Here is a 21,788-nt window from a genome sequence, read left to right on the forward strand (position 1 = left end):
TACGGACCAATTTTTTTACACATTTTTATTTTTTATTTAACGTTTGCAGTTGAATATGACAATTGAAACAATGCACCCCCATTATATATATGACTTATTTTCTTAAGAAAAATAAATCAGCTGTATCGAAAGGTACAAGTTCACAGTCACTTTGGTAAACACTTGATTACTTTGAACTCTGTCAGCTGAAGAAGTCAGATGAGCCTTTACATAAATAAATCTGTCATTGAATAAATAAAATACAGGATCTCCATGACGATGTAAAAACTGCATGGCACATTTAAGTGTCATATATTAAACATTTACAAAACATTAATAAAATTTCCCTGATAAATCAAAGTGCATATAGACGCAGTGCACATAATTCCATCTGAAATTGTTCCTAAATGAACTCCTCTAGAACCAGCCAGGTGCAGCAGGCCAGAGAAGCCACAGAACAGTTATAGTGTATTATATCATTTTCATAAGTAAGGAATTAACAGTCATCAATGTTATTAGATACAGTCAACACCAATGATATATATACAGTATCACACTGCAAGGTCAGGCTTAACATCTCCTACTTTTACACAAAGCTCTGGTGGCTCGCTACATCATCACAACAGAAATATGGTCACAACACAATGACAACTCTGGAGTGTTCAGCTTGCGCCCTTTTCTAATTTGCTATGTTTGTGTTGGGCTGTTGAAGCTGCCTGTTTCTGTGTGAGTAAAGCCATCCCTCCGGTGGATAAATGCCAGTACATTCAGTGTAGTATAAGGCATTGTTAGTACACGCAACACTGCAAAAACGAACAAAAACCGCCCAGAAACAACAATGAGGTCATGAGGTATTTTCCCTAGTCTTTCATTACACACACACACACACACACACACACACACTCACAATTAACCTACATATGCACCGCAAACCTTTTTTTCTTAGTTCCACGCACTGTCATTATAATGTCACTGCAATGGAAAAATGATGAAATTAAAATGAAAAACCACTCATCATCAATGCAATGGGGCAACTGACAGAACATATCCTGCATAATAAAGATCTCCCCATTGTTAAATATTGAATTTTATATTCATGTAAAACAATAATTAAAAAATCCACATAACAGTCAAGGATCAAAGTGATCACTAGCAGTCCAAAGGGTTAGGCAAATAAGCTTTAGCTTATTTATGGTAAAAGTAATTATTATTCATATTATTGTTACTCGTATAGTTTTATATCGATATAGAAGTACAAATATATGCGTGTTTTTGTATGCATGTGCGTTTGAGTGTGATATATATATATAATATAATATATATAAATATATATATATATGCAAGCACAATTAAGCTGCATTATTGAAATTCTATATTTAACAGTCAAGAGAGGAGGATGAGATGACATGTAGTCTTGCGCAATTGACAACCCTGTTTTCATTTTATCCCATCACATCATTCTCCACATCAGCCCTCTTTTAACGATTTAAAGTCTTAATGAGGTGGAATGAGCGCTTAGCTAAAACGGTCCTCAACATGACAGGTTGACATTACCCATGAGGCTTTTCTTTTTTTTTTTCATTCTGCAGCAGAACTCTTGGACAGAGCCAGGAGCGTAACCCATGGCAACCCAGCAGCTAACATCGGGTGTCCAATCACAAGGCTTGTCCCACCCCCAAAACCTAAACACGCAGCCCTCCACCGGGCCTTTCAGGCCACGCTCCTCAACAACGTTCTTCAGCTCAGTTTTTGAAAGTGAAGGTTCTCTGACTGGCCAGCATTTCACAACACAGCTCTACACAGGAGAGTGAGAGAGAAAGAGAGCGACAGAGAGAGCAGAGAGAGACCAGCACAAATATCTGCAAGAACTCAGCTCCCGTCATCACACACAAGCCCCCAGAAAGAGGAGAAACCACACCCCTCCCGATGGTGTGTGCAGAAAAAAGCAGCAGGTGGAGGCTCCACCGCGGGGGCTCCACCGGGTCAGGGCAGGAAGAGAGAGAGCAGCAGAGTCCAGCAGAGGGGCGGCATGCCGCTGGAGGCCACAGCCAGGCTGGACAGCGGCTTTTTACTTGAGGAGATCTTGGAAGCAGGGTAGCGCGGGTCAGGCTTGGATAACCACTGGATCAGAAAATTGCCTGCAGGGGCAGAAAAGACCAGGGAACATTATCCATGCACCGCTGCTGATATCTGCTGCTGCAGACTGTATTCTTTTCTGCGGTGTCCTCTAACATGTGCACACATGATGTCTGGACAGGCAGGAGTGTGCACGAGCTCCGTTTTCTGTCTGACGGAAGTAATCTTCTTCAAGATACTGATATCAATCAAGCATTTTTACAGAAATCCTAAACACTTGAAGTGAAGTCACTGCTTTTAGTTGCGGTGTGTGGCACCGCAGTGGCATCTTGGCAGATTCGAACCGGCAACCTTCTGATTACGGCCCCGCTTCCTTAACCGCCCTTGGCACAGTGTCCCCAGTGTGTTAAGCTGTGTAGTGAAGTGAATGCCACTCACTCTGGCACTGAGGCAGGTGGCACTTTTGCACCGACTCCGGCTTGGCATCCAAACATTGTCCGACATTGTTACCACGGCTACGACATGTGACTTGCCGATGCTGAGTCCCATTCCCACAGGAAACTGAGCACTGTAATCTCACACAAACACACAGAGGCAGGTACAAGTTCATTTAGCACAGGCTCCAATAACGAAGACCAGAATGCAACAGGATTCATAGTCTGTCATCAGATCAGATTATCAGACAGGGAAATGAATCATTTAAATAACGTTAACAGCAGTCTTACTACATGACGTGATATTTTTCTTTAGAGGGCCACAACCCCAGTGATTTTATATCCATAAAAATAATCATAAAAAAACTAAAGCTACACCATGGTGATGTCAGATGATTTAATCATTTTACCACTATTTTTATGCGGAGTTACAATGTTCTTTGCAGGAAAATCCACTTTTTCTCTCTGCCTCATTGTTTCTATTTTTAGTCTGTAATATCTTGATCATCCACACATTTTAATCAACAGATGAATAAATGCAATAAACTGAAATTCGATAAATTGTATAAAAAAAGCCCCTGCCGAGCACACCCGGAACACTGGGTGCAGGCCACGCCCCCGTAGCTCTGTGCTATAACCCGCACCAATGTTCCGGGTTCCGGCATTGTACTGAGAACCCAAAGAGTGTCTTTTTAGGTTTATAGTCAGAGGTTTGGTTTTCCGGTTTGGCTCTTGCCATAGAAGCACATATAAAGGTCCCCAGACATGAAGCCATGACGGCCGGGGAGCGGTGGGAAATTCTCTGGCCATACAAAGCATGGGAAAAGGGTGGTAACCCTTCCCCTTATGATGTCATAAGGGGACCAATTCCAGATCCGACCGTTGATGAAGCAGAATGACCAAAGCTCTCTTAACACCAACCTTCCTCTTCCTCCCACGTCTCACCTTTTCTTGTGATTTGTGAGCAAAATGCAACAGATCTACTCACACATACATACCCACCTCTGACCAGTGGCCCACTTTCCACTGTGGGCAGGGCTGTCTGTTGCAGGGCCGGCGGGACTCTGGACGCTCATCGCTGCAGTACTTGTTGCGGATCTTGTGTTTGGAGCTGTTTTCCAGGAGTTTGTAGCAGAAAACGGAACGTGTCTGGTAGCCCACTTTCCCACAGGTTTCACTACAGGTCTCCCATTCTCCAGCTACCCAGCTGAGGAGAAGGAGTATGAACATTGTGTTTTAATACCTGAACCAGAAAGACACGTAGATGTGCAAGCTGTTCACTACAGTGTCAGGTGATATGTTTCGATCAGAAAGATGCTGGATTGAATCATGTAGCCAGCTTTCGCTCATTCTGGCTGGAAGAAGTGTTTTTTATTTGTACAAGCTGGTAGGCGGAGTCAGCAGTACAACACGCCCACTTTTGGGAGACGTGCACATCTACCATAAACAGTGCCACTCATCTCAACATGCAACATTCAACTATTTACATCCAACCCGCTCATTTCCCCGCACATTTCTTGGTGCAAAGCATGCTGGTACAGTCAGGTTGGCCACAGGCTCGGGTTAGGCTCGGGCCTAACTTTTTAAGTTTGAAGCTATAAGCATTATCTTGTCCGCTTTGCGCGGATGAAAATGAACGTTTTGGAAAGGCTCCGCCCGGCCCCGACATTGATTCTGGGGATAGCCTGCAGAGAGCCGTGCACAAGAGAGCCGTGCTTCCAATCTGACAGGTTTAGAACGCTATCGCATGGAACAGTGAGCTAATATGTCAAGATGTGCCATGCTGATAGACCACTCCCTTAGAAAACTGAATCAACAAAGTATAAAATGAAGGGTCTGCACACTGATCCAACCATCTTACTCTACTTTTCTTGTTTTGTCTGAATTGTATAGGTAATAGTGCACATTAAGGGTTGAGAAAAATGTCAACATCGCAAAAAAGTACACATTTTATATACACTGTATCACAGTCATGTCAAATGTACAGTACAATGTACATTATACAGTAAACTGTACACTTTGTCATTATTCTTCTTTCTTATGATTCTACCAACTAAATTCTGTGTACTGTTTACTTGCTTTCTCTTCAAATGTGTCTATTTTGCAGAATGTCCATTAAGAGTCAAATATTATGTACAAACCTACACTCAATGGGATTTTAGAAACTGTAGGTCTGTTTTAAAACACCTGCAGATTTCAAGACCATAAGTTCTAAACACGATCTCTCCAAAGATGTTCAATCAAATTCAAGTCTGGGATGTGACTGGGCCACTAAAGGAAATTCACAGAATTGTCCTGAAGCCACTCCTTTAATACCTTCCCTGTGTGCTGAAACTTTTTCCACTTACGGACGATGGAGGCCACTGTGCTCATTGGGACCTTCAAAGCAGCAGAGATTCCCCAGGTTCCCCAGGTTTGTGCCTTGAGACAATCCTGTCTCAGAGGTCTACAGACAATTCCTTTGACTTCATGTTTGGTTTGTGCTCTGACATGAACTGTCAACTGTGGGACCTTCTATAGAAGGTGTGTGCCTTTCCAAATCATGTCCAATACACTTCTTTTTCCAGCTCCAATTAAGCTGCAGAAACATCTCAAGGATGATCAGGGGAAACAGGAGACACCTGAGCTCAATTTTAACGTTTAACCTCAAATAAACGTTTTTCATGTTGTCATTATGGAGTCTTGTGTGTAAAATTCTGGATTTTAGAATTAGGCTGTAATATGTGGAAAATGAATACTTTCTGGATGCACTGTACATATATACGTGTGTGTGTGTGTGTATATTTGCTTATATTAACATAGTTGAGGTCAAGTTGCAGGAACTCTCTAATGATGAGAATGAGCTGATAAAAACTGAACCACTAAAATATGTAGACATATAGCGAAATACACACACGTGCTCTTACACTGGCAGTGGGCATTCCTTCACGTTGCAGTAGCGGCTCTCACTGGGCGGTTTCTTGATGTGTACACAGAGGCGGTGGTCCACCATCACCAGATCAGTCTTCCTCATGCAGCCATAACGCGACTCCTGCTGACCTTTCAACCATCATACATGATTACGGCTGAACACTGCACTCTCCTACAGTTGAATCAAGGCCATGTACTACCGTAATAATACCGTTTATGAAAAATGATCTATGGAAATCTGATGGAGCATATGGCCCTTTATAGTTATATTTCATCCTTTCATCCTGTGAGCTCCACACGCTCAGCTAACAAACCAAACTTTGTCTCATGGCTGACAATTCTACTGAGATTTTAACACTGATTATATGTTCTGCACTATACATTGAATTAAGAAAGACATTGGCAGCTAATACACTGCAAGTATAATAAACTACACTAACATCTACAGATAAGGTTCTATGGTTGGAATTATTATTTGATTACACTGCCTGTCAAAAAAAAAAAGTCAAACTTTAATATTTAGTTGGACCGCTTTTAGCCTTGATGAGGGTATGCATTCACCATGGCATTGTTCTGCAATGTCAAGATCTTGTAGAGATGATGGGACAGTTGGACCGCTGTGGAAGTCCTTCTCCATCTCATGATCCCTGGACCACTCTTTCACGGTTTGAGCCCGGGGAATCCTGGCTTTGTCATCTTGTAAAATGCCCATGCCATCAGGAGAAGAAGAAATTGCTGTTCCCTTCACATCGTGTGTGTGGACAAGCTTATGCTGTACCATCCGTCCAGTTTTTAATAATGTGGTAACCCAATTTGAATTGTTTCAGTGATCTCCTTTGTACTTTGATTAATGCCAGCCAATAACTTGACTCTTCTGAAAGAGACTACCAAGCTCAGGATGGGTCAGCACAGCAGTGGTACTCACTGCATCAATTAGGGTTAAAGAACTATAATCATCCCTGCAGTAATGATCCAACCAGGTGGGGACTTTTTTTAGACAGGCAGTGTATTATAATGAAATGATACAGTAGCTCAAATCTATTAAGGTCTTTTATATGTTGCACATATTGGTTAACATTGCACTTATTACACATTGAACACTAAATACGTATATATGTACAAGCTGGGTACAGCCCCTGTCTGAATTACCTTTTCCACAGGGCCGGTTGCAGCGGGACCACCTCTCTGTCACCCACTTGTAGAGCAGGCTGTCATCCAGTGGAATGCTGTTCTCGCTGACTGAGGGAGAATCATTCTGGATAATGTATTTGTAGGACAGGGTGATTCTGGAATCCCCATGGAATCGAATCTGGAATAGTAATACACATACATATATATATGTATATGTAATATGCTACATGCAACACAGAAAATATGAAAAAATACATACACTCCTGATAAAATGGCAAGGCCACAAAAATGATTCCAAATGATTATTTTGACCAATAACCAGTAAAATTGAATAGAATTTTTCCAATTTATTGTCCACTTTATTGAATTGTACAGTTTACGTGTCAATTTTAATGTGGCAAAGGTTTCAGAATTATTTGTCTTTCTTTTTAAATCCCAATTTGCACTGATTGGCTGATTTTGGAGCTGATTTGGCAGTTCACATGTGGTATTCTGTGTTATATGTGTGCATATTTTACCATGATAACTGTGTCATGTCTCAGCGGACCGCTGGCCTGCAGGGTCTCCTTGTCTCTATTCTCGTACTCCCACTCCACACCCTTCTCAATAACAGAACGGCATTCTGGGAACTCGCTGTCTGCATTCAGGAAGAACTGGCCTGTGGCCTTATTCTTCACCACTAGAGAGCAGGACACACATTCGTAACAGAAATGAAAACTTTGAGCACGGACATGTAGTCTCCAGTGAAATACGGTCTTAGACCGTTATTGATCCACCTAGCACTGCAGATCTGAGGTTGTATGAAATGTTGGCGAGGTTAAATGGTGTTGGCCACCAATATACATGTTTCTGTGTTTGTTGGGGTTGAGTTTTTTTTGTTCCACACGGCTGTTTAACCCTTTTGCACAGAGGGATGCTTGAGGCTCTCAAGATTTAGATAAATTGTTAGACAGCAAGTGAACAATATGTCCTTAAAGGAAGCAGAAAAATGGTTCAACTGTCCAGATTTTATTAAATTGTGATGGCTGGACAGCTGGATCACAGCATCTCCAAAACTGCAGGGGATGATCTTGTGGGATGATCTTTGTCTGTACAAAATGTGGTCAAAGACTAACCGATGTATCAGGGAAGCTCAGATTCTGGAAAAGACCATGCTTTCTGTGTCCACCACCAGAACTAGACCACAGAGCTTTTCATTTTCTCTAATGGCTTAGGGCACTAACCTTTTGCACAGCAATACAAATTTTACATGAACTATATACAGTAAATATGATAAAAACCCAGAGACACTTACAATAACTGTCACATCACCACTAGGCATTGTAGGTATTCTAATCAACAGCATAAAAATAAAAAATGTCCCGAACTCTCACCTAGAGCATGCTGGGTTCCCTTGGGTATCTGGATGAGTAGATGTCTTGCTCCTCGTGGAATTTCAAGTACTTTTAAGAAACCTGAAATGATATTGCGCTGCTGTAAGGGTTCTTTTTTCTCAGTTTGCTTTCTGCTCGATCTTCCTCTCCTTCTGCTGGTGTATGATCCTACAGCCATGTCTAGGCGGCGGTGGACCTACCTTGTTTTTTGGGGTTGCGTGTAAAGTTGCCCTTTTTAACATGGCAGCTGGAGTTATCTCCTCCACAGACACCACACTTGTCCTCCTGATGGGTGGAGCCTATCACACCATCACAGCCAACTTTCTGCAGGATTATACACACAATCTACATTGAACTGATGCTACTTCCTACATGAATGTAGATCATCATCATGAACGTAAGAAGGCTTCACCTCACAGCTGCCACGCACACACACACTATATGGGTCCTTGTAGGAGCAGCGCGTCCCGTCATCCACCATGCGCTGCATATGTACCACCGCCCGGGTCTCCTTGGACTGGCAGTACAGCTGACACCGCTGCTTAGCTGGGTGACGAAAGGATGACCTGTTATGGTTCTCAGAGCGGATCCACGCCCATACTCTTCATGTTCCAGCAGAAAGAAACTCGATTTCTCCCATTTCACTAGAAGGGACATGTTCATGTCCCTTCCTGCCCTGTTCAGACTTTAAATACAAGCCTCTAGTTCAGTGGTTGTCATTGTGAAACACTGCAGTGTCACATGGTTACACAACAAAAGGTGTCCTCTGCATTTAACCCATAAACAATCATTTTTCTTTAAATGTTCATGAACTACTGAACAACCTGGATCGGCTGAAATGGTTCCATCTGTCGCAAATTTCATTTCAGCAATAACAGAACCATCAGATATTTGGGTCAGGATGTTTCCGCCCTGTGGTACCAGCTGACTGCAGGCATACACCCCTACCTTGTGTCAGACTATCAACTCACATTCTCACGTTTCTCATACCACTAGTAATACCCAGCCTACCCCATCATTCCTGCAAACATTCTGGCCTCTGTCTCAGTCACATGGAAAACAAAAGCCTTGGTCAAAACAGCCAAATTGTCAAACCTCTGCAATGTCCAACTAACATGCATACCAAGTCCACAAGAAACCTGGGTATCATGATGGAGGATCAGCTTTCCCTCTCCAGATGTGACAAAGCCCTGGCAATATCAGATAAACCGTGCTGTACCTCAATCAACATATCAACCAGCTTCTGGTTTGGATGGTCCAGAATGCAGACCAGCTAAACAGGACCACGTCACCCTACAGTTCCTGCACTGGCTACTCATGGCCACACAAATGACTACAGAAGCTTCCACCAGAACTCAGTTATAGAAGATTATACTCCATCCAGACTACTTGATACATGCTGTTGTGCTGTGATACATGCACATGTCCAGTGTCTGTGTCCAACACTGTAGGACAGGTCTCTAGTCTTTATGTCCAGTATTATGTAGCTAGCTTTCTTTCTGACGCTAGTCTCCAGAAATACCAGTATAGTCTATAGTGTGTATGGTCAGCATGTTGTGCCTACAAACCCCATTCCAGTTGGGACACTGTACAATTTGTTAATAAAAAAGGAATGCGATGATGCGGAAGTTTCAAATTTCAATATTTGATTCAGAATACAACATAGATGACATATCTGACATTTTCTATTTAAACTGACAAAAAGTATCATTGTTAGAGAAAAATTAGTTGATTTCAAATTTCATGGCATCAACACATCTCAAAAAAGTTGGGACAAGGCCATCCTCTCTTCTTTTTACAACAATCTGCAAATGTCTGGGGACTGAGGAGACAAGTTGCTCAAGTTTAGGAATAAGAATGTTGTTTCTAAAGATCTGGTCTGCAGGATGGTCATTTCAGTGCTCGAATCTTTCTTCTAAGCAGCCATGACGTGGTAATTGATGCAGTATGTGGTCTAGAATAAAATAAAGTCCCTGAAAGAGACAACATCTGGATGGGAGCATATGTTGGTCTAGAACTTGGATATGACTTTCAGCATTGATGGTGCTTTTCCAGTGTAAGCTGCCCATGCCACGCGCACTCATGCAACCCCATACCATCAGAGATACAGGCTTGTCCATCAGAGATACAAGGTTGTCCTTGTCCTCTTTAGTCCGGAAGACATGGCATCCCAGTTTTCCAAAAAGAACTTCAAATTTTGATTTGTCTGACCACAGAACAGTTTTCCACTTTGCCACGGTCCATTTTAAATGAGCCTTGGCCCAGAGAAAACGCCTGATTAGATATGGCTTCTTTTTTAGCCGGCAATGGCGAATGGCACGGTGCATCCAGTATGGTTTTCTGGCCCTTACGCACAGAGATTGTTCCAGATTCTCTGACTATTTGGATGATATTATGGACTGTAGATGATGATAACTTCATCATCTTTTTTTATACCCAATTATGTTGCCAGTTGACCTAATAAGTTGCAAATTGGTGATCCAGCTGTTCCTTATATGTGCATTTAACCTTTCCGGCCTCTTATTGCTACTTGTCCCAACTTTTTCGGAACGTGTAGCTCTCATGAAGTCCAAAATGAGACAATATTTGGCATGACATTTCAAAATGTCTCACTTTATTGTGAAAAAAATATAGGTTTATGAGATTTGTAAATTATTGCATTCCTTTTTTATTCATACTTTGTACAACTGTTTTGGAATCAGTGTCACAGCCAATACACCTCCAGCCCACCAGGGAGCACCAGACCAGCCAGAGAGACGGCGACCCGGAAGCGGAAACGAGAGCGGGCAGCGCAGAGTATAAAAGTCAGGTAACCCCGAGGAGACGCTGCCCGCTCTTTCAGTTGAATTTATTCCCAGAGACGCTAGCCTTGTTTTCCCACGCCCAGCTGACTAGAATCCACGAGCCTTGCCTGTCCCTGACCACGAGCCTTGCCTGCCCCCTTTGTTACGACGATCTCCTGACGGACTCTACCTCGACACCACGACCTTCGCCTGCCATTGACACTGAGTTTGCCTGCCCCCTTTTGACAAGACAATCTCCCCGCTACCCCCCACGAAGCCCTAGTTCCCTCCACGCCGCGCTGCGGCGCGTCCACGACTACACCTCCGGCCTCCCTCTCCCCGACCAAACGCCTCCGGTCCTCCTCCCCAGCGCGTCCAATGTCTACTCCCCGTGCAACGACTTGTCCCCTTGCTCCAAGCATGCCTGCAAATGCGTCCCCGAACTCCAGCAGTGACAATCAGGTTTGTAGTTTACAGTCTTTGAGTTCAGTACTACAAGCTAGTCTATATTCTGTGAGTTATGTACCATGTTATGTATAATGGCCCTAGTTTACATCTTTAATTTGTTGTACGTGGTCCCTGGTGGTCTAGTGGTTAGGATAAATATAAATATAAATACAATCAATATAATAATAAATATAAATATAATAAATATAAATTATAATATTTATATTATATAAATATAAACAATAAAAAATAACTATAAATAATAATAAACAATAATATTTATAATATAAATATAAATACCGTAGATAGATACCATATACCGTATAGATAATAAACATAATAAATATAAGTAGGATAAATAAGTTTATGAGATTTGTAAATTATTGCATTCCTTTTTATTCATACTTTGTACAACTTGATTTGGAATCATGTTTGTAGTTTACAGTCTTTGTGTTCAGTACTACAAGCTAGTCTATATTCTGTGAGTTCACGGTTTGTGTTATGTACCATGGCCCTAGTTTACATCTTTAATATGTTGTATGTGGTCCCTGGTGGTCTAGTGGTTAGGATTTGGCGCTTTCACTGTCGCAGCCCGGGTTCGATTCCCGGTCAGGGAAGGTTTGTAAGATTTAGGGTGGCCTAGCGGTTAAGGAAGCGGCCCAGTAACCAGAAGGCTGCCATTTCCAATCCTGATTCCCCAACGTGCCACTGAGGTTCCACCGAGCAACGCACCGTCCCCACACACTGCTCCCCGGGGGCCTGTCATGGCTGTCCACTGCCCACCAAGTGCGATGGTTAAATACAGAGGAGACATTTCACTGTGTCACCGTGTGCTGTGCTGCAGTATATCTAAATGCCAATCACTTCACTTTCTACTTCCTCTCTTTCTTTCTTCTGGTACTTACAATCTGGATGTTCGTAGGGCAGCCAGTGATGACGGGTGTTTTGGTAGTCGAAGGTGTGCTCCCACATGCGGCACTGCCTCTCACGAAAGTCCTGGAACGGGCCTTCACACTCCTGCACGTTGCACAGCTGGAACTGGTAGCTGACACCCAGGCAGGTCCGTCCTCCATTAGCAGGGCTGTGGGGACCAAGGAGCTCCATTGATTAGTCTAATTGAAATATCCAATTTAAAGAAATACAATTTTATGAACACGTAATGGGGTAGTGGTGGTCTAGCGTATAACCCGTAATCTGCTGCCAAGGTGCCACTGTGGTCCCCGGGATCAAGGTACCGCCCCCCGGCATCTTCCATGCCTGCTTCTGCCTGATATCACAGTCGTGAGGAGCAAAGCGTGAATCAGGGCACGGCCAGGTCGGGTTGTAAACAGACCAGCATGTTACAGACATTATTCCTGAAAGATCTGCCACGTTAACATTCCCCAAAAAGTGCTATTACCTAGTAGTTCATGTCAGGTACAATAATTATACCTGAAGGTTGTCAGTTCAGGTGCCAGGGCAGCTCGGCATGCTTAGCATAAAATGGCCAGTAAAGCAATGGCCCTGTGAAGCAGATATGAGTTGGTCGCTGGCCCTGACGTCGGGTCTGTTCAGATGTCTTCTCTATCCTGACACCACAGTTACCATACAGTGCAGTGTCAGGATGCCTCAGCGTAGCCACCGCCCGTCATTAAAAGGAAGACAGACTGGAAAAGAGTCTTCAAGCTCAAACTAAAAACCTGCACACCGGTTTGCCTACAGGACTAACAGGTCTATACTGTAGCTGTGGCTCTTCATGCTGCCCTGTCCCACCTGGAGCACCAGGAGATCTACGCACGCCTCCTCTTTATAGACTTTAGCACCATCCTCCCTCACAGTGTGTAAACTGTTGGATCTGGGACTCCCATATTCCACCTGTTTCTGGAACTTCCTGACAGACCACACACAAAGGGTCAGGGTGGGTCCTCACATCTCCTCGCCCATCAGCACTGGCTCTTCTCAGGGCTGTGTGCTGAGCCCCCTGTCCTTCTCACACGTGACTGTGCCTCACCCCCACCCAGTACAGCAACACAATCGTCAAATCATCAGGGCAGTGGTTAAGGAAGCAGCCCCGTAATCAGAAGGTTGACTGTTCGATTCCCGATACGCCAAGGTGCCACTGAGGTGCCACTGAGCAAAGCAGGGTGGTGGTAGTAGCCTAGTGGGTAGCACACTCACCTATGAACCAGAAGACCCAGGTTCAAATCCTGCTTACTACCATCGTGTCCCTGAGCTGGACAATTAACCCTGAGCTGCTCCCTGTAACTACTGATTGTAAGTTGCTCTGGATAAGGGCGTCTGATAAATGCCATAAATGAAATAGTAAAGCACCGCCCCCACACACTGCTCCCCAGGTGCCTTTCATGGTGCCCACTGCTCACCAAGGGTGATGGTTAAATACAGAGGACACGGTTTGTTGTGTCACCGTGTGCTGTGCTCACAATGAAAATCAAATTTGCAGACGACACCTCTGAGGAGATGAGTCTGCAGGCACGAGGTGGAGCAGCTGACAGCGTGGTGCAGAGACCATAACCTGTTCCTGAACACATCAAAGGCCAAGGAAAGGGAAAACGGCCATCAAACCACATTACATCAGTAGTGAGTGTGTGGAGAGGGCGTCAGACGTCCGCTTCCTGGGCGGAGGAGGACCTGTCCTGTGGTGTGGACTCAACAGAGCTGGTGAAGAAGACTTTATTTCCTGCAAGTTCTGTTGGTCCTTCTCCCACCGCTGCATTGAGAGCATCCTGTGCTGCTGTCTCTGTGTGTGGTTTTGCAGCGGATGGTGAAGTCTGTTCTCTACCCTCCCTGGGAGAGCCCTCGCTGCCTCAAGCATGAGCAATAAGGTTTCTACCTCATCCTTTAATTTTAATTTGACATCATATTCTGTATTATATGTAGTATATATTAGTATGTCTTCTTTTTACACACCGTATTTCAGATACCTCTCTCCTGCACCTTTTCATTCCTGTTTAGAACATATATACACTAAAAGGAGCTCTTCCTTTCAATTTCTATATCTAACAAATAAAAAAAACGTACGTAAATTGGAATCTTCAGATCGCGTCCTTGTGATCCAAATGAGGGGTTTCAATGATGGATATTTAAAGTCGATCTGGACCAGAGTGTTTGCCAAATGCTGTAAATGGAGGATATCTAAACTATGAATGAATGAATGACATAGTAAATTGAAATTATATAGAAATTAAGATTGTTTTAAACAGATCAGAATATATTTTAGATTTTTTTAAAGTAACCAACTTTTGCTCCGATGACAACTTTGCACCCTCTCAGCCTCTAGATCGTCACCTGAAGCAGTTGTGAAGGAGTTCCCAGAGCTGCTGAGCACTTGATGGCTGCATTGCCTTTACTGTGTTGTCCAACTCATCCTAAACCATCTTAAATAAGTTTAGGTCATCTGATGTGGCAGTCCTTAGTAATCTCAAGACTGGACTACTGTAGCTACCTTCTAGCTGGTCTACCACTATGTACCATCTGACCTCTACAACTCATACAAAATGCAGCAGCACGACTGATCTTCAACCTTCCCAAGTTCTCCACACCGCCCCTCTGCTACGTTCCTCCACTGGCTCCCAGTAGCTGCACGCATCAGATTCAAAATACTGATGCTGGCCTACAAAGCCAAACATGGAGTAGCACCATCCTACCTCACAGCCCTTATTACACCTCGCACTGCACCTGGTATACTCCGAGCCTCCAGTACTGCTCGCCTGGTCCCTCCATCTCTGAAGGTAAAAGGAAAACATTCATCTAGACTCTTCTCCATCTTGGCCCCTCGGTGGTGGAATGAACTTCCAGCTCAGTCACTGAGCACCTTCACACGGCAGCTCAAGACCTTCCTCTTTAGAGAAGATTTACATTAAATTGTAATTTTCTTGTTGTCGAACTTTGTGTACAGAATCTACAACAGAGTGAATTAAATAGATGTATTCATAGTTGGGGTCCTAGTGAACCGGAATTGATCTCTTCATCGATGGTAACTTGAAAGCACCTTGTAAGTCGCTCTGGATAAGGGCGTCCGCCAAATGCCTTAAATGTAAATGTAAATGTAAATGCACTCAATCACTCTCTTTTTTGGCCAAATAGCCCTTTCTTTGCCTCAATGGGGGTCGATGGTCCCACTACGATGCAAACCAGATGTGATGGCATGTCACTGCAGAATATTGTGGTAGCCATGCTGGTTAAGAGTGTGTTGGATTTTAAATAATTCGCTGACAGTGTCACCAGCAAAACACCCCCATGCCATCACGCCTGCTCCTCCAGTCAGACCAAAACATGTAGAAGCCCTTCTTCTTGTTCTTCCTTTGACCATGAAGGCTCCTCTCAATCTCCTCTGATGTGTCTGCTACATGATGTCTGTGATGTATTTAAGTGGGCTCTCATCTGAAGCACTGTTAAAGTGCAGTTTCTGAGCCTGACAACTTGTTGTCTGCAGCAGAGGTAACTCTTGGTCTTCCTGTCCTGGGGCGGTCCTCACGTTTCATCATAGCATTTGATGGTCTTTGCAACTGCATTTGAGGATGCATTGAAAAGTTTGTTAAATTTGACAGATTTACTGTCATTTCTCTTTAGTCAGATAAGTTTCTTGCCATAATATGGATTAGAGCACAAATCAGAGTATTGAACTTTACCAGTCCTATCTGATGGTTCTTGAATGAACTCTTGACAAGGCACACATGTGAAGACAGCGCACAGTGCACTGGACACAGGACACAAAACACAGGACAGGCTAGTTGGCACAAGACACAATCGGATGTAAAGATAAAAACTTTACTTAATTTACTTTACTTGGCAAACGCTTTTTTCCAAAGAGCAACCCAGACGAAGACAATCGGGAAACCAGGAACACACAGTCAACAACAAACTCCGCAAGATGGACGTCAGGCCAGGACATCATCAAATCACACCTATAACCTATAACATAACCTATTCTGTTATTCAAATGCTCTTCTGGTTTTCTACATGATTCCATATGTGTTCCTTCATAGTTTGGATGTGGTCAGTATTCATTTACAGTGAGAAAAATAAGAAAAAGCACTGAATGAGAAGGTGTGTCCAAAGTTTTGACTGGTGCTGTACGTATATCTGTTAATGTATTCTTTCTTTATTCTGTCTGAAGGGTTTTCCACTTATCTGAATGACCAAAACATTGTATATAAGCTTCTGAAAGAAAAAAATCATTGTCATTGAGTACAAAAGTTTGAAACCTCTGCATCCTGTGAATACGTTTTCTGTTCCGCAATAAATGTATTAATTTCAATAAATCCTTTTTTTTAATAAAACGATTGTGCTTGGGTCCACTGTCCTTCATCGTGTCAATCAAAAAACATTAAGTCTGATATGCCCTCTAATGTATTACACCTATTTGCAGGAGCCACTTTAACCTAATAATATATATTCCTGATAGCCTTGAAATAAGAATTCTCACTCATGAATGGAATGTTCATTTGCCAGTTTAGCACAATGGGGTTTATTTGCGTAGTCATTTCATTAACCTAGATTTTAGTTCAAGCAACTAAAGGGGAAAAAAGTTTGTAATATGTGAGGAAGTATTCTAATATGGAAGGATTATGGGAATTACGCAAAATACAATTTTACGATTACAAGCATTAATACAAACCAGCAGTGGTGGTTCTGAGGGGGCCAACAGGGGCCATTGCCCCAGTAAAATAACTTACTGATGAATGAAAAGCTATATGAGTTGAGGTAAAATACTGCATGGGTGTTTTATCAATTTGCAAATGCAGCATTTAGTATTCATACAGAGTATATGTCCCCCACCAATAGGTCTAGAAGCACCACTGATTACCAGCTTACAGAGTTTAGTGTACAATAAAGATGCAGTGTAGCCTCACATACACACACATACACTCACTATGGGTTGTTACACTCGCGTGTACGAAACTGGACTCCCCCTCCACATGAGCGTGAGCACTGCCCAAAAAGACCCCAGGAACTCCAGTGTCCATCCTGTCGGATGACTTCAGAGCTCAGCCAGATGCAGTGGCCTTTAAAACAATGCTGAGAGAGAGAGAGGGATGATCCCAACATCAGTTTTATTATTATGTCTCCAACCACATGTTATAAAGTGCATGTGTTTTCCTCAATCCTGTCCAGGATGTGCTGGATTCACAACATCGGTGCATGCATGTGTGCTTTAGCATTATAATACAACAATATATATTGACAGAAATATATTTCTGTGCACATGCGAACAGTAGAGTGGTTTTAGTATCAAGTTTTTTGGTAACTTCATGCACTGCCCTTAATGTCATATTTCATTTGTGTCTCTTGTGTTTTGGTGTATGTGTGTCAGTACTTTTCCATCTTCACATGTTGTCCCGTCAATGGGTGGCCCCTTCTTGGTTTTGCAGAAGAAAGGATTTTCTGGGTGACTACACCAGAGTTGCTTGCATGGGTCAAATGTACGATACTAAAGGAGAAAAAGATACAGAGAGGAAAACACTCTTCATCTGACTCACAGCCGTCGTAATAAAGCTCCAGGAAATGGGAAGGTGCACACGTTTATAATGTGAATACAGAAGAAGAATGTCTCAGCACTGAACTTGTACAAACAGGGCATGCAAAAGCAAAAGAAACAATGAGAACCTTTATAATGAATAGTCTGATGAGGCCTAAAGATCAGTTGTTATAGTTTAAACAGATAATTCCTTTTTCCCAAATGTTGCCTTGATGTTTTATAGAAACTGAGATGCATAAGTGGCCTGGCAAGACTGAGATATGCGATGATGCCAGTCCTCATGGTGTGTCCTGTGTTCATCAACTTATCCATTAGAGCTGGTATTTCATCCACTCGGGGAAAATATGGATGAATGGATGGTGTCACATTTGATGTCAGACACTGCTCTGCAGGAAGGTCTTCCTGACTGCTCCCTAGTTCCAGCAGGGCTTACTGGATTTGGTTGGATGTTCTTATGAGAGCAGTGCAGTTCTCTCACTTCCAATTAAAATGGCACTTATGCTGCCAGGGTGAACTGAAGTGTCCTTTCCTGCCAAAAGGACTGGTCAATAATAACAGCAGGTGACAAATGTGACTGTCAGTTGTAGCCTCCTGCAGTTCAAGGTCTGAAAAATGACAATGGACATAACAGGAAAAAAAAATCATGAAAGACAACAAAACCTGTAACCAGTACACACACTGTGTGTGGAAGGTAACAACCTTACCTGGTTTCCTGTCTGGCCCACCTTTTGCAGCTAAGAAAATTAGTGGACAGGTAAGTGGTTCAAGTTTGTCAGCTTCTGTGTTTCCATCTCAGCTTCATGAACATCTGTGCACTATTCTGACCACCATAAATTGTCATAAATCATTTAAATTCTCTCCTTCCCAAAATGTGCAGATGGAAAGCCACATCTGTGACCATCATGTGACCATCATTGATATCTTCAGTTTTGTAATGCTGTGGGGAATGAGGCAAAGGTGTAGGACCCAGGTGCAGAAAGACATGGTATTTCAACTCAAAAAACATGACTATTCCTGGAAAGCTCATTACAATATAGTGAAGATACGCTATACAGTACAGTATGTACAGTGTGCAATCTTCTCCATGGATCAGAGCAAAAACGAGCGGGTAAGTGAATCATGAGCAAGTGTGTCAGGTGAAGGGAGTGTGTACACTGTACACTGGGGATGGTGCTTCTGTGCGAGTCTGTGTGATGTGTGACAATGCTGGCTTCCGCAGAAGAGTCTGATATTGGCCAAACATCATCATACAAAGTATCATAGACCTTCAGGGACTTTATTTCATGTTTTTAAATCCAATAAATCTGAATCTCTGAGTAAGGGGGGAGTGGGCTTTTATCTGATTGCTATGCAGAAAACCCATGCATTTTCTCAAGCAATTATCCAAAAATGTTACTAATATTAAAATAAATATCAGCAACATTTTGGAGGAATAAGAGTTGGACAAAGACAAAATTCAAATGCATCAATGAGAGAAAGGACAGCAGAACGGTGAGATAAAATAACCAATTCCTTTAAATTTTAATAGCAGAATTTTATAGATGATGCAAAATGTTACAGGTAGTCTAAAGAGAGAATAAAAGTAATGTGTTAAAATCTTCTTATTATAGCCATGGCCCACCCAGGGACGAAAAGTGTCTTTGTTACCATTTTTGGGCAGCGGTGGCCTAGCGGTTAAGGAAGTGGCCCCGTAATCAGAAGGTTACCGGTTTGAATCCCGAAGCGCCAAGGCCCTCTGCTCACAAAGGGTGATGAGTTCAATGCAGAGGACACATTTTGTTGTGTCACCGTGTGCTGTGCTGTGCTGTGTATCACAATGACAATCACTTCAATTTAATTTATGATTCTTGAGGTGACATTTTGAACGTTAGAGTTTACTGAAAGGTGATTCTGGGCTTCCAATAAATTGAGCATTACAGTAGTCAATTCTTCAGTCTTACATATTTTACTTATGTGATTTGATAAGTCTCTGGGCATATGCTCCCACGTGTACTGTGTGGCTGGCTGTGATTTTGTGTCCCTGTCCCTTTTAGGTTGATTTTGGGGGAGGAGTTGAAGCCTACCAGCTTAACTATCTGACTTAAACATCTGACTATTTGTCACCACTGCCTAAATAAAGGGACTTCAGACAGTGTTTGGCAGGTCCCCATGGCCTTATACAAAGCTTATAAGAAATGATTTAATTAAACAGAGAGGAAAAATAACACAATTATAAAACATAGAAAAAAGATTATTCAGTTCACTTATTTATCACTGATATGATTGTTGCTATGATCACTGCTTTAATTATTTGTCCTATTTATATAGTTTAGCTCTAACTGATTTATATTTTATATTGTCTAAATCTAACTTATTAAACCTCATTTAACTCCATCCAGTACTGATTTCCAGTACAGTCCCTGACAAAAGTCTTGTGTACAAATTGACCTCAAGTGCCGCTGAAATCTTGATCTTCTTCGCCTTGAAGAACTTTGATGTGGAGATGGAAGTATATGATGGATTTCCCATCCTGCTGCAGAATTTGGCCTCTTTTATGGTTGGGAATATAAAAGGTAGCTAAGATTTCTTGGTATTTCAGACTATTGATGTTGCCTTCCACCCTGGAGATCTCTCAAACACCCCCATACTGGATTTAACCCCAGACCATGATTTTTACGCCACCAAACATCACTGTTTTCTGGGTGAATCTCGGATCCATGCGGGATCCAGTAGGTCCCCTGCAATATTTGCGGTGACTGTGGTGTAATTCAACAGAAGATTCATCTGAAAAATCCACCTTCTGCCACTTTTCCAGCATCCATCTTTTTAGCAGACTGTGGGACTTAGCAAATTGTCTCTCGTTTAGTGCTGGTTTCTGGGCACTGATTCCACCATGGAGGACATTTCCAGAATATGACCAACTGTTCTGGTTGACACAGGGACTTCAGGTGACCGGGTCTCGTGGAGCTCTGCTGCAGTGGAAAATGGGCCTTGGGTTTTCCAGCCAACAAACTGTCCTCTCGAGCAGTTGTCTTGCAGGGTCTGCCTGACCTGGGCTTGTCAAAAAGGTCTCCAGTCTCCTCAAATCTTATTTTTATCCTCTGTACGTGACACTGAGACACATCAGCAGTGGATCTGGTCTTCATCCTCTTGATAACACTTTAGTCTCAGGGTGAATGTTAGGCATGTTTTCAGTGGTCTAGTTGCAGTTGATGTGAAGGTCTAGTGGGGTTCTGGGGTTCTTTTTATGCACACCTGAGTCCTAATTGATCCATTATTAGTCACAGATGAAGCTCATATGACAAGGACACAACACTTATGTCTTTGCAAAAATGGACTTTTATGGGTTTTACAAAGTTTTGAATATTATAATACTTTTTGACAGTTTAATTTTGCACTGAAACATTATTACAAAAGCTTTTGGGAATAAAATGGGCCATTTCTTGTAAAAAAAATCTTGATTATAAATATATTTCAGCGACACTTGAGGTCATTTTGTACACAAGCGATAAGACTTTTGTCAGGGACTGTATATGGACAGAATTTCTAGGCGCAGCCGTGGTGTGGAGGGGGTCTAGTTTGGTAGCAGGAGAATCTCGTCTCTGCTTTTTGCAGATGACGTGGTCCTCCTAGCTTCATCAGGCTCTGACCTGCAGCTCTTGCTGGGTAGGTTCGCAGCCGAGTGTGAAGCGGCTGGGATGAGGATCAGCACCTTCAAATCTGAGACCATGGTTCTCGACCGGAAAAGGGTGGCTTGCCAACTCCGGGTCGGGAGAGTGGTCCTGCCTCAAGTGGAGGAGTTTAGGTATCACGAGTGATGCGGCTGCTGAAACGATCTCTAATGGTGAAGAGGGAGCTGAGCCAGAAAGCAAGGCTCTCGATTTACCACTACGTCCCAATCCTCACCTATGGTCATGAGCTTTGAATAATGACCGAAAGAACAAGATCACAGATACAAGCAGCCGAAATGAGTTTCCTCCATAGGGTGACCGGGTGCAGCCCTAGAGGTGAGGAGCTCGGATATTTGGGAGAGACTTAGAGTAGAATCGAGAGGGTCCAGTTGAGGTGGCTTGGACATCTGGTCAGGATGCCTCCTGGACACCTCCCTGGGGAGGTGTTTCGGGCATGTCCTTCTGGCAGGAGGCCCCTGGGTCAACCCTGGACACACTGGAGAAATTATATATCCAATCTGTTTTGG

At 42.9% G+C, this 21,788-nt stretch overlaps 1 protein-coding gene and 1 non-coding gene across 6 annotated transcripts in view; one reads left to right on the plus strand and one right to left on the minus strand.

Annotated features, from left to right (window-relative positions):
- Positions 1-21,788, minus strand: part of LOC114768075 (A disintegrin and metalloproteinase with thrombospondin motifs 2-like) — a 39,508-nt gene that overhangs the window by 2,580 nt on the left and 15,140 nt on the right. For 3 of the 5 annotated variants that reach the window (XM_028960159.1, XM_028960157.1, XM_028960162.1), the window contains 13 exons: positions 18,316-18,345; positions 17,450-17,563; positions 17,006-17,151; positions 12,039-12,214; positions 8,316-8,449; positions 8,104-8,227; positions 7,904-7,984; positions 7,049-7,209; positions 6,549-6,708; positions 5,396-5,528; positions 3,492-3,696; positions 2,494-2,623; positions 2,052-2,117 (listed from right to left, as the gene is read on the minus strand). In XM_028960159.1, the coding sequence (XP_028815992.1) occupies positions 2,052-2,117; positions 2,494-2,623; positions 3,492-3,696; positions 5,396-5,528; positions 6,549-6,708; positions 7,049-7,209; positions 7,904-7,984; positions 8,104-8,227; positions 8,316-8,449; positions 12,039-12,214; positions 17,006-17,151; positions 17,450-17,563; positions 18,316-18,345 (1,660 nt within the window). The remainder of the gene's footprint in view (positions 1-2,051; positions 2,118-2,493; positions 2,624-3,491; positions 3,697-5,395; positions 5,529-6,548; positions 6,709-7,048; positions 7,210-7,903; positions 7,985-8,103; positions 8,228-8,315; positions 8,450-12,038; positions 12,215-17,005; positions 17,152-17,449; positions 17,564-18,315; positions 18,346-21,788) is intronic. The other 2 variants (XM_028960160.1, XM_028960158.1) reach the window with 1 other exon arrangement.
- On the plus strand, positions 11,679-11,750 carry trnae-uuc (transfer RNA glutamic acid (anticodon UUC)). Its single transcript has one exon. It is a non-coding gene; the product is annotated as a tRNA-Glu (tRNA).

Source organism: Denticeps clupeoides, chromosome 18 (genome assembly GCF_900700375.1).
Source record: "Denticeps clupeoides chromosome 18, fDenClu1.1, whole genome shotgun sequence".
Lineage (NCBI taxonomy): Eukaryota > Metazoa > Chordata > Actinopteri > Clupeiformes > Denticipitidae > Denticeps > Denticeps clupeoides.